The sequence below is a fragment of the Nipponia nippon genome, unplaced genomic scaffold, assembly GCF_047370975.1.
Source record: "Nipponia nippon isolate SJK-2023a ecotype South Korea unplaced genomic scaffold, ASM4737097v1 scaffold_9, whole genome shotgun sequence".
NCBI lineage: Eukaryota > Metazoa > Chordata > Aves > Pelecaniformes > Threskiornithidae > Nipponia > Nipponia nippon.
The window spans coordinates 28,773,027-28,785,803 of NW_028262413.1; the positions used below are offsets into that span (position 1 = coordinate 28,773,027).

Below are 12,777 nucleotides of genomic sequence, written 5' to 3' on the forward strand. Positions count from 1 at the left end.
CTTTTCAAGTTGTTACTGAGAGGAAAAAAGTCTGGTAAGAACTACCAGTGCTCTGACACTGCAGCCTGAAATAAAGTTTTGCCAAAATAGTATCAGGCTTTCACAGTTGTTGCAAGAGCAATTTTGAATTGTTCTTTTGATAATATCCTCCTATACAGAATGTTTCCAGGTTGGGAACTTCTTTATGCTCCTTGATGGTGATCGTGGGGGACACAAAATTAGATTGCTTTTTTCTGATAGAACTACTTCAGGCTGTTGTTCTTTATATAAAAAGTGGCCATTCCATATTAAATGCATTAGAGTATTTTTATACAGTGCTCTTTATACTGTGCACAGATCTTAGCATGCTGTGCCACTGAGTGGCATAGCGGGAAGCTGATAAGACAGTAGACATTGGGTGGCTAACACACCGGGACCACCTCAGGGCTCTCAAACCATCCACAGTGCCTGCAGCAATGAAACCCTGTATGAGCTAGAAATGGCCAAGCCCTGCGTGGTCCTCCTCCTCCTTTCAGACACCACCAGGCTGTGACGAACTTTACTGCAACTGTAATCTGCCATATCCCCAGAGGGCCAGAAGTTAAACACACTAACTCAAGTTTTAAACAATTAAGAGATCCTGTTCTGCGGGCACAATGCATGTTAGGCCATTTCTGGAGTTCTGAGGTAAGAAGAGCTGTCAATCCAGACTTTCCTGTCTTCCTCACAAGAACATTTCATAAAACTCCCAAATTTAGCAGAATGTTTCTAAACCAAGCTCTGAATTGATACCCAGTGTTTATTTAGACAGTTACTTCATAGAAAATAATTTTATAGGCAGAGAAGAGATCCCTGTCAAGTACATACCTGCACCTACCTCTACATCAAGCAAGATGTCACAACAATAATGATTACTAGAAAATAGCCTCAAATTATATGATAAATGTATGTCAGCATTAAGTATTAAATGAGGTGTATGGTTGATATAATGTAGCTGATAAAATTTTAAGACATAAACTGAGATACTTTTTGCATTCCTATGGTAGACTTAGGAAAAAAAGTCCAAAATCGTGGAGTTAGATACAATAAAGGAAAGTCTTGCTAATGTAGAAACATAAATTGGAGGATTCTCAATTTTAACATCATAAAAAGTTATTGAAATGAGGGAATCCGTTCTGAACATGTGTTATAAACATATCTTATTATAAGAGAGGGATTTTCCTTTCATTAATGGTCAAGGTCTTTAAAAAGATTTAACTTTGATATTGATCTTAACTTCTCAAATGATCATTTTTGGTACTGGCTAATAAATGCTAGATTGATTCTTTTAATTGAAGTTTTGCTGTGGATGTAATAGCACATTTTCCAAACACTGTGTAATATGTATAAAAGATCATTTGTTGAGAACATTAATAGCTTGTAACCCCATGTGAACCTTGCTTTGATAATTTTTATACCCTCATCTTGTTATACAATGAGAATCAGTGAGGGTGACTTGAGACCTCCAACCGGAGGTCTCATTTTTCTTTTGCTGTGTTGCATCCATTGACAGCAATGGAGGTGAGAGCTCCTTTCTCCTGGATGAGTTAAAAAAAGTGCATGAGAGCTGAAAATAGGATATTGTCCCTTATTGTATGTAGTGAGAATCCATGAAATGCAGCATGTCTGAATGTTGAACTATCTCTGTTTGCTGAGCAAAAGATGAACCTGACATTTGGTACTTAGGCTTGAAAATTGTGGCCATGATAATGCTTAACTGTTTTTTGCTCACCCTTAAGGGTAACAGTAGCCAGAATTGAAAACAGAGACATTTTGATGAACCCAAAATAAAGCAAAATATTAAATAGACTTCATACAGAATAACAGTGGCTTATATAGCCATATAGATCTGTCTCTCAATTTGTGTCCAGTTCAGATGTCCAGTAGCAATGTTCAGGACAACAGCCTTGTTTTCCAGAGTTTATTGTTGTAACTATGAGAGATATAAGGCCTATTTTGGGCCCTTGAGTCCTCAATACACATATGGAACATGCTTGGCTTGTCAACACAAAACAGAAAACAATGAGCAGGCATGGAATGCAAGGAGTGTTAATAAAAACGTGTCCATGCTGCCTCAGCTTACCCTTCCCTAAAAGCAGGAGTGAAGACTAAGTAAGAAAATATATGGTAAGTCCTTCATCAGCATAGCAAGGATCTTGCTTATGTTCCTGTCTTTTCCTGTACTGCGCAGTGTTCATCAAATCTATATCCCTTTTTTCCCTATAAGTCTCTGGGACTAAGATTTCTGTCCAAGAAGTTTAGTTGTTGCTTTATGGAGGACTGTTGTTAATGCCTTATTTTGGTTTTGCCCATTAGTATGAATGAAGAAATTCATATGAACCACAGAGTTAATGCAAACAGCAGGAGGAAACTATCAGCAGTAGTGCAGTGTAAGGGTTAATCGCTAAGGAAGAATGTTCTCCCTAAGAGCAGTACAGTGGACTAGCAATAACACAGGCACAAGAAGGGAGGTGAGTTGTACATAAGGAAAAAATAGTCCCTCCAATCATGTAGCTTCTTGGGACATCAACTTTTTCAAACTTTTGCTGTTTTCTTGATGTAAGGAATGCCTGCAAGCTCCCTCGTTCATCTAGGAAAATAGAATGTAATAGCAGTACAGTAGCTAAATTGTTACTGTTATACGTTATCTCAAAACAGTAGTGGAATACATATAAATCTGTGTCAACAGCTAATGAAGTTGTGGATTACAAGCTGCAGTGGTGGAAAGCTGCAGATATATAGGGTTTGATCCAGGAAAATAGTGACTGTCATGTCACAGATACACAAGGAAGTAGGCTGGTCTGTTTTCAGTTTTATTACAGTAATTAAGATAAGGTCTGTTTTGGCTGCTGGATGGCGAATCAGATGCGAGTCTGCCTGAACGTTGGTTGTGCTTCTCACCACTTCCAACAGACAGCAGATCCAGCAACTACTGTAAACTAACTAAAACTTGTTCTTGGAATTACTAAAATGTTTCAAATCATTGCTTTTACACGGTACTGTGATTCCTAGCTTGACAGTGTGAATTATAACAAGGTCCGACAGGTGCTAAATACTTCTTTATACTTCATTTATTATTATTTTGCCTCTTTATTTTGACATCTCTTTCTAAATAAAATAATTTAGAAGCAGCAGGTACAGATGATAGTTTTTAAATCCTAATAATAATAAAAAAAAACAGATTATATTCTAAGCCTTTTGAAAACTCATGTTTCCATTTGGCTCCATGTTTTCAATCAGGAGTATATATTTCAAATATACAAACATTGCAATGTATACCCGTAGAGAGGCTTGTCTGCTTGTTAGCTCAGTCAGTTTTTAAAACAATATATTTTCAGATATAAACAGTTTGCTCATATTGAAGCTTGGAGAAATTGTAGTTTTATACTTGTTCTGCAGAGTATGCTGTTTCTCATCAAGCTGTATTGAATTCCTGTTTTTAATAAATAGTGGCGTATTTTAAGCAATGAAGTACCGCTGTTTAGTATCTTTCTTTCCTGTGATGGATATATCCACATTTTAAAATTCTTAAGCCTTTTTTGTAAGTCGTAAACCCCGTACCAATTCCTGAGACTCCTCGATGGCAGAAGCTGAAAATCATAATGGTAGCCCATAATGAAAATTCTCTGCCTTTCATTAAACTTTTCTTTCTAAGATCCTGCAGGTTTTTTTGACCATAATGCAAATATTTGCCTGTTTTTCTGTGTTAAATATAGACTTGGTAAAGTTTGAAAGCCTGTCTGTTTTCCCAGCTATATAAGCCAATGTAAAAAATCCTGTAAGTCTTGCTTCCCTTCAGTGATTAAATGAAGGGGTTTTGTCCATACTGACTATTTTACTTTGGCAGCTGTTACAGACACAGAGAGTAAGCTTCTTTAAAGAGGAGAATTAAAAGGAGGTACATCTGTAGGAATCACCTCTCTTACCGTTAGTTACGTAAAACCTAGGTTTCTTGTATGACATAGTCATCTTATGATGTTAAGGGTTTTACTGATTTTTACTTCAGTCTGTGTCCTGACAGTTATCACTGATATCAGTGAATATCAACACTCAATATCACTGGGCTTACCTTTGAGGTGGACTAAAAATCTGCTAAACGTATGAAATCCACTGTTGTACAGACTTGACCAAAATCACTCAAAGCAGCATACGCAAAGGTTCATGCTTTATTTTCCAATATCTCATATACATTTTTTTTCTACTTTAAAGCCTGCAACCTGTATGAATAACGTCTTTTACATTTTATTGTAAACATTTAGGCTTAAAGTGATTATAACTGACAGTTAAAACCAACAGGAGCCAGTGGTCTGTTCATATACACATTAACTGTAATACAGACAACATGAAAAATAAACGTTTCTAACAGTTGCTTCAGTCCACCAAACCTAGCAGACGGGTTTTTTTGGTTTGGTTTGGTTTTTTAAACAGCTTTGTCCTGTGGTATAACTTTAAAATTCTTGGTCTTTTCTGTGAAAAAAATAATGCTTGCATTTTGAGTTATTTTACAATTGACTTTTTTATGTATATTTTGATTCATTCACTGCCCTAGAGCAGCACAAAATGGTAAAAGGATTTCATCCAGCGATGTAAGCTTTTTCATATGGAATTGCTTAAAAATAATGATGGAGTGAGAGTTGAAAGCAAGCTAACTTTAACCTTTGGTAAAATTGGTCAATCTTCTCATCGCATATAGTCACCAAAAGTTCTGTGAGGTATCATATACAGTAATTAATTTGGGGTTATCGTTTGACCATGAGTGGTTTTTTTTTCTGTTTTGTGCTGTTGAAAATGCTAAGATTGAAATTAAGAAATACTAGTCAGCAGAAGGAGCTGTACTCTCATGTGATACTGTAGAAATAAACATTCTAGTTACTTGAACGTAGTTAAGTGACGGTTAGCACATTTTGGCTACTGCATACTGCAAAATAAATAAATGGACATCAGAAACTATTTTGAAGTGAGGAATAGTAAGGAGTCCACAGATACACAAACCACAGTTGTAGAACTGTACAGAGGTGGTCCCAGAGCTGTGGTAGCTCGTCCTCCTTTTGCAGCCATCCAGGTTCGTTCCTCGCTTGCAGCCAGGTTCACGTGCCAACACGACTTGAAACTCTGCAGCAGGAATCGGTATAAAGGCACAGCTGGCCAGGCCAGGTGATGTTCAGGAAGCCTCTCTCCTGACTCCATTCAAACACACTCACTTAAAGACCACAGAGTTTCGAAATGAAGATTTTGGGCATGGATTCCAGGAGTAGGAAAAGGAAAGTAATGCCATAAATTGTTGTGCAGCGTAGCTCCACCCAAAGCACACTTAGAGCTCTGGTATTTTTTCCCCTTTTTTATTCTTTATGGAGTAGATGTTAGGATCATTATGAGTGTTAGAAACCACAAGCTGACTGTTTGTGGTTCTTCTTTTGCAGCAGGTAAGTGGCATCAAATCATAATTTTAATAATCTTTTTAATTTACTTCAGCTTGTCTTTCGAATGTTATTACATGTATTTTGAGAGAATCCTACGCCGGTGGCCTTCTGAAGCGCTGTTGTGGCTGGTTTTGTGGCAGTTTCTTTAAGGATCGTTGGGAGTTCAGTTAGCTATCACGGTATTGAACACCCTGGTTTTGGAACCTGTACAATAAACTCGGACCCGTTCGTCTCCAGCTGACTCTCTATGATTGGCTGACCGCTAACTGGCAGAGTTGTAGTGGAGGTCCAGTGGTGACTGGTGGTAGTGGAGTCACTTGTGTAACAACACAGGTACTGGAAAATAGGCACAGCTGCTTTGCTTTTGATCTTACCTAAAGATCTGATTGCTTCTTTCAAAAATCTGTGAAGCAGTTATGCAGTCTCATATGCTTTTTGTACAGCCCAGGTATCGCTGAAATAGGACTGGGACATTAATCCTTGAGGTAGTAGCAGAGGATGCTGTACTCAAAAGCTTTTTCAGTGACATCGAACGTTCACAGACTGTAAATAGAAAGGACTTGGAAAGAAATGGTACCTATAAATGCTAATTTCAAATAAGATCATTCCATGCACGTGTGATCTAACTGATAAAAAGCAGAAGTGAGTCATCTGGGCAGCTGCTTTCTAAATGTAAATATGGGAGTGGACAGTGGTAGAAGCACATGGGTTCTGGTACAGTAAGTTGTGCATACTGCCCCTATCGTATTCACCTGGGCTCAGGGCAGATAGAGCTGCGAGACAACCGCTCAAAGGCTGTGAAATGGGTACAGAGATACTTCATAGCCTGAGTGCTAAAACAACTTTCCTGAGCCTCCTAAATCTCCCCTCCTTCACCTGCAGCATGTCAGCCTCCTCGCAGTAGCTGTGCACACTCTGTCCCCACCACACGCTAAGCAGTCCCTGCTCGGGGACACAACAGGAGTTTGTGCTATCAGAAGGACCTGGTCATCAGCCTTGCTCATGTTTTTGGTGCCTGCTCATGCTACCTTACAGAATTGTATCCGCAAGAAAATCCATAGATACTGGCTTTGAGGTTTGCTGTTGTAACTGCAAAGATGGTGTTTCACATAACTGTTCTTTCTTCTCTTTTAATATGTAAGCTGTATTTGAGATTAGCCCAGTGCCAGGACATTCTTTGGGACGTGGAGAATGCAGGTTCGTTATCCTGCTTTGCCTGTTTCTCTCTCTCTGTGGTCCAAGGAAGTGTGTACTGTTACAGATAGAAATTCTTATTGATAGACATTGCTGTTGGGTGAAATGGTGCTTTCTTATCTGCTTTTTTGCTTCAGTAGACAATGTGAAAATGGCAGAACAAGATGAGGACCGCCAGAACCTGGTAGTTGCTGAATTTGTGGTTTAGTTGCTCCATTGAAGACAAGTGTCTGTATCACAAAAAGCAGGATTAGTCAGCCTACCTAGGATCTGTGTTGGAAACTTCACTGGAGCAGAGCAATGTGTGTAACAGTGGTGCAAGGCGCTTCTGATGCAGATACTGAAAAGATCATTTAGAGCCTTTCTAGTCAAGGAAAAGCTCCTTACTGATTTTGGGCAACAGGAATATTCTGAGCCCTCTTGAGTGTCCAGTCGTTTCGGTATTCCACTGAGGTCTTCAAAGTTACAGATGGTTTTAGAAAGTGGTTCTTGTTTTCACTGCTTTTCCATTTCCTTTGCTTTTAGTTGTTATAAAAGGGAAAGATACCCTCATCTAGTTTGTCCTTTTTATAACATTTTCTCATATCACTTGTTGTATTTTCCTTCAATTATTAAAAGAATAATATATAGACTCAATTTTTTTTTCTCATTTTTTTTTAAGATAGAAACATAGCAGATGAGGTAAAGACCAGATTTTGATGTACCATATTTTGAGTGTTACTGTTCACTGTATCTTAATATTTTAGTGTTTCCTTTGATTGCCAATATAAATTAAATGTATTTCCATAATGAAATTCAAGTGATATACATGATGGGTTTGAATCAGAACTCAGAGTATATACAACTTGTTGAATTATTTTGTGTGCTTTATTTTGTGTTTGCCTGCCTTCTACACATTGTTTAACCTCCAGAGTGGTGACAGTCGTAGTCTTCCTCAGTAGTGACTGTCCTGCATCATCTTCTGGATGATTAATAATACAAAAAACCAGAAACAGTACAAATCATGGAGGGATTATGAAAGTTTGAATGTGAGAAGGGAAGGGGCATCCTGAGTTATTTGCCTGTCTGTCCTGATATCCTAGATAGCCAAAAAACCTTCTCCATTATTTTACGTGCATACCCAAAAGATACCAAAGGAACCTAATTTCCATTTGCACAAGCTGTGCTGGTTTATCTAGAGCATTTTATACTTATTTGTGCTTTGCTACCGTACAGTCTCCCATAGTAACATCTGACTGAAATAAGAAGTAGTGTGTTTTGTTAACTGCTCCACCACTTCATTCTTAAATTCCTGCAGAACTATTTGATTAAGATCAGCTGGTCCTGGTAACTTATTTTGCTACTTAGGTAGGCAGTTTGTTCCAGTGCCTGCAGCCCGTCACTGAGGCAGTGAGAGGCTCCAGGGAGTTCTCCCACCTCTGCTGGCTGCTTCTGCAAGAAAGATGGGTGTAGGCTACTGACCTGAGACAGAGCTTGCATGGAGCCCCTGAAGTGCCTCCAGGCTTCCGACTTTAAAGTGGTCGAATTTCTGCACGATCTCACGCTGGTATCGTGAACCCATTTTGGGAGCAAAGACACCAGTACATGGAGAAAGGTATTTAAGGATACAGCTGCACTGCAATTAAACACAGCATGAGACGGTGCCCAGATTATTGAAAGTATTTTCTGGAAATGTTGTGGTTTCTTGACACATTAGGCATCAAGTTTTTTTCCTTTTTAGCAGTTTACTGGTTTTCTAACATTCGGCTTATTAGAAGTACTGCAGCCTGAGCAAGTGTTCTCACTGACTGCTGGTCTCCTCCTCAGATGGCTTAATGTTTCTTTCACAGATCTTGGAACATATTTGACAACACACGTCAGGACCCCACAGGACTAACAGCAGTTCTTCAGTCTACGGATCTGGTCGGAGTCCTGCATATGCTGTACTGTGTTCTTTTCCACGGGACAATTTCAGATCCAAACACAGCAAGTCCCAAAGACAGCTATGCAGCAAACACAATCCAGGTTGCCATTCAGAGTTTACGTTTCTTCAATAGTTTTGCTGTTCTTGATCTGACTGCCTTTCAGGTAAAAAATGTTTTAAAACTTTTGCTTAGTGTGAAGATGTTAATTATTGCATATACTTTTGGACTAAGTTTTGTCTTTAAGATCTTAGTTATTGAAGGAACTTTCACGATTAAATGTTTAGGGGCTTTTCATGCTTAAAACTGCTAATTATTGTTATTTCCACTGTATAGCTATGGCAAATGAACTTAAGCAAAAAGTGAAAATTTGGACTATGCAAAAAGCTGAATCCCATCCATTACTACTTCTATTCAAAAAACATTACTTTTAGCGTGGTACTTTTCAATAAGCCCCAAAAACGTAAATAAAAAATCTTGGTCAAAAGCACAAACGTAACAGTTTTTCTAATGTGAAAGGACTTGCATATATTATAACCACAATTTACATTTTTCAGTGCTTTCAGTGGCCACTTGCATTAAGATTGTACAACTGAAACTGCAGATCACTTGATACCAAATTTTTTTTTTATCCAAGTAAAATTTTATTGACCAAAAATCAGAAATCTAACTTTTCATAATTTCTATTCACAAAAAAGCCTCAGAAAAATCACATTTTGAGTCTTGAGAAGGTAAGTCTTCTTACTTCCCTCTGTGAACAGATTTCTAGTGTAAATGAATCATTTTGCCATACAAAGAAATTACAAATGCTAGTGTATTTCGCAGATAAATTGGCAAAGCTGTTGTGTTGTTAATATAAAACACCTGTCAAAAAGCATTGCTTTGCAAAACACGTTTAGCGGCATCAATCTTATACAATTCATCAGAATAGGTTTCTGTTTCACTTGATATGTAATTAGTATATAAGTTGTACCACACACTCCATCTGAAATGCATTAAACTCAGCATGAGCTTTGCATGAGTAAAGAATTTAGTATAAGGTATGTCTCCTTCAGTTCGTATTTCTTGACTTTGATTTTTAGTATATTAAGTATCTCTGATAACAGCAACAAGCAATTTGCATGTAGCAACATTCATCTGTATAGATGCAGTTGCAGGATCCAGTCCAGTCAGGGTTTTTTTACAGGACGCAGAAACAGTATATTTATTGGAGTTTCATGTAAAAGAACTCTTACGCACACCATTAACTCCCATTTCTTTCTGTAAATCAAGGTGTATCAAAGTAGTTCTCTTCTACAGCTCGTTCAGGAGCTCTTGGTTTGAGACTGGATGTTTATTTGTTGCTGTAGATATTACAGGTATATACTAGAGAGTAAGACTTGAATTGGGACATTTACAGCTTATAGGGGGGCTGTAGCAAAAGTGGAGTGGCTGAAGGGCTTGTCCCACTGATACCTTAAGAAACCACTATTCATTTTTAAAATGCAGGCTTCCACTTACGCTGTCTGTATTTATCCCTCTACCAACTACCATTATATCTGAGCATTTATAACAAACCATCAGGATTAATTCCCAAATCCCGTGATCTGCATTAGTTTGTTCTACATAAAATAGTGCAAGATAGTAATTCTTGCCTAAAGGGTGGTAGAAGACTAACCAGTGTGAATTATTTCATTCAGTTCATCAGCGCAGGGCTCCGCTTGGGAAGTATCCGCTTAGCTGTCTTACTGAATTGTAGGCATAATATTGTTTGTGATGGACAGACACACTTGTGTAGTCTCAGCAGCTATCCCTTTCAATGTATTAATGTGATTTGTTCCTGTAATGTTAAAAAAAAAATCAACATACACCTGAGGCAGTTTGCTGTCCATTCTGACCTTGTGGACTGTAGCAGGCTAGCAGACAGCAGAAGGAAAAAGCATAGTTTATGTACTGTCTGATTATTATCTCTAAGGAATAGTTTTATCACGTAATAGTAGGACTATAGAATAGGGTTTTTTGATTAACAGAAGAGGTCTGGTATTCTGGAGTTTGTATTAGCACAGATGGCTCATGGGTATATATTTCATTTAATTTGACAGTCTAAACAATTGAAAGATGGTAGTGAGAAGCAACGCGGGATCCTGAGTTGATATTAATTCTGGCTAAAAAGGAAGCATAGTTTCCTTGAAAAATTAGTTTAACTTTTATACACAAACTCAGGTGCCCTTTGACCTGTTGTTATCAGGGAAGGTTAAACCCAGAGTGCTAGGTCACAGCATGCGTGGACAGCACTAATTAAATAAGGGTGGACCTAAGAGCATGGCATTTACATGATGTAAAGCAGTAAATGGTGGCTGTATTGTGCGTTAAATTTTGAAAATATACTAACTTACCGGAACGCTTGAGGTTCAAGATGGAACCACAGCCGAGTCTGTTTTAGTTGTCAAGGATTCCACTTTTCCTGGGTAGATTTGGACTATGCTAAAAATGAACTATATTAGACTGGGATTTATGTATATATACTTAACACAGGCTGTAAGGTATAAAATCAAGAAAACTCTCAAATGAAAGAGATTTTCTCACAGGCCTGCGTTGCTGTTTCATTAGAGTTAGTAGCCTGTCATGCTCATTCCTTGTGCTTTAGTTTTCCCCTTTGACCTTGTGTCGCTCTGTCTGTTTGACATGTTTATTAAATAGAGGCTGTAGGCTGCACAGATAAAATCTAATTCTGAATCTCCACGTTACAGCAATTTGCCTACTTTTAAAAAGCATCCCAAGAAGCTTTGCAGCTGAGTGTTCTCTCCTTTTGGATGTTTCTAACTTTTTTTAATGTTTGAAAAGTCATTAGTTGTTATTAATCTTTGTATTCCATTCAGAGCACAAGTTATTAATGAGAAATGCATTTTGCTTTTTTGCAGAAATGAAGATGGTTTAGTTTCTTTTGCTTATTGCTAAGAAATATTATTAGCATTACGTTTTCCTGGAACATGTAATGTATGTCAAATGAAATGGTCAACCTAATGCTACACTGAATGTCAACTAAGCAGAATCTAATTTTTCCTGTGTCTCTTTAAAATTTGAATTTATTCTTATAGTCCAGTTGTAAATGATAAGTTACTTAAAGAAGAGAGCTGATTCTGTTCTCCTCCAAAGTCATCGCAACAAAGAACATAGTCTATAATTTGGGAAAAAAAAAAAAAAAAAAAAGGTGCAACTGATGTGTATGTAATTCACACAATTTCTATAACATACTGCTAGACTGTAATTTCTGTTTCTTGGCCTTTTTTTCAGTCTATTGTGGGTGCTGAAGGACTGTCCCTTGCCTTCCGGCATATTATCAGCTCTCTGCTGTGGTACTGTTCCCAGCATACCTGTGAAGGATTGCTGCACGAAGTCATTATTTGTGTGGGATATTTTACTGTAAACAACACAGATAATCAGGTAAGGCAAATGGAAAATGGGATCAGAAGTTATCAAGTGCGCATTTAGTCATGGATCCCTCAAGAAAACTAATCCCTTCAACATTGTTTTTGAAGCGCTTGGGATTCCTATGAGCACAAATATATGCGTTCACAAAATAGAAGGTGAAGTTGCATCTTAACACAAAAACATTAATATTATGTGGCCATAAGGAAACTCTCTGTTCTTGCACAGACAACGATGCTGACATTGCATTGATTTTAACTAGCCTTGCTCGCTGCCAAGATACACTTGGTAACTGATATTTTTAATTCCAAGTTGACTTCATGTCAACTTGATCAGATGACTGTGGTACCCAAGTTAAACCCTTTTAAAGCCAACTAAGGTAGTCTGCCATGAAGGCATGTCCTCAGATGCCAATGCAGCCATCTCCCTGGTAGCCAGAGCACTCCTTTAAGTTTAAGCCATTCTTTTCCTTGCGTCTTTGTAGTAAAACAAATACTCAGTGGAAATCCCCCTCTAGCTTCCTTGATTGTTGTCCACTTTTGCCAGTGCGCTCTGTGACTGCTACTATTAAGAATAGCTTATAAAATAACCCAGACACAAAACTTCAAAACCATTGCAAATACTTTAGTCTTAGAAGTCTCCCAGTTTCCTCAGCTTATATGTAGTCTCTCAAGGTGTATTGGGCAGGGCAGAAGTTTGCACTTGCTCTTTATTTTTGAGCATGTGAACCTGACTCTGGATGTGTAGAAACTGCGTCATGATGCCTACCTCTTTGTTAGGATTCAGTTGAATGTTATATTTTTTCAAGTTACTCATTTTGTTCTCTCTCCATACTT

At 37.9% G+C, this 12,777-nt stretch overlaps 1 protein-coding gene across 2 annotated transcripts in view; it reads left to right on the forward strand.

Annotated features, from left to right (window-relative positions):
• Positions 1-12,777, forward strand: part of SCAPER (S-phase cyclin A associated protein in the ER) — a 168,592-nt gene that overhangs the window by 134,839 nt on the left and 20,976 nt on the right. For both annotated transcript variants that reach the window (XM_087744780.1, XM_087744781.1), the window contains exons 28-29: positions 8,462-8,699; positions 11,807-11,956. In XM_087744780.1, the coding sequence (XP_087600906.1) occupies positions 8,462-8,699; positions 11,807-11,956 (388 nt within the window). The remainder of the gene's footprint in view (positions 1-8,461; positions 8,700-11,806; positions 11,957-12,777) is intronic.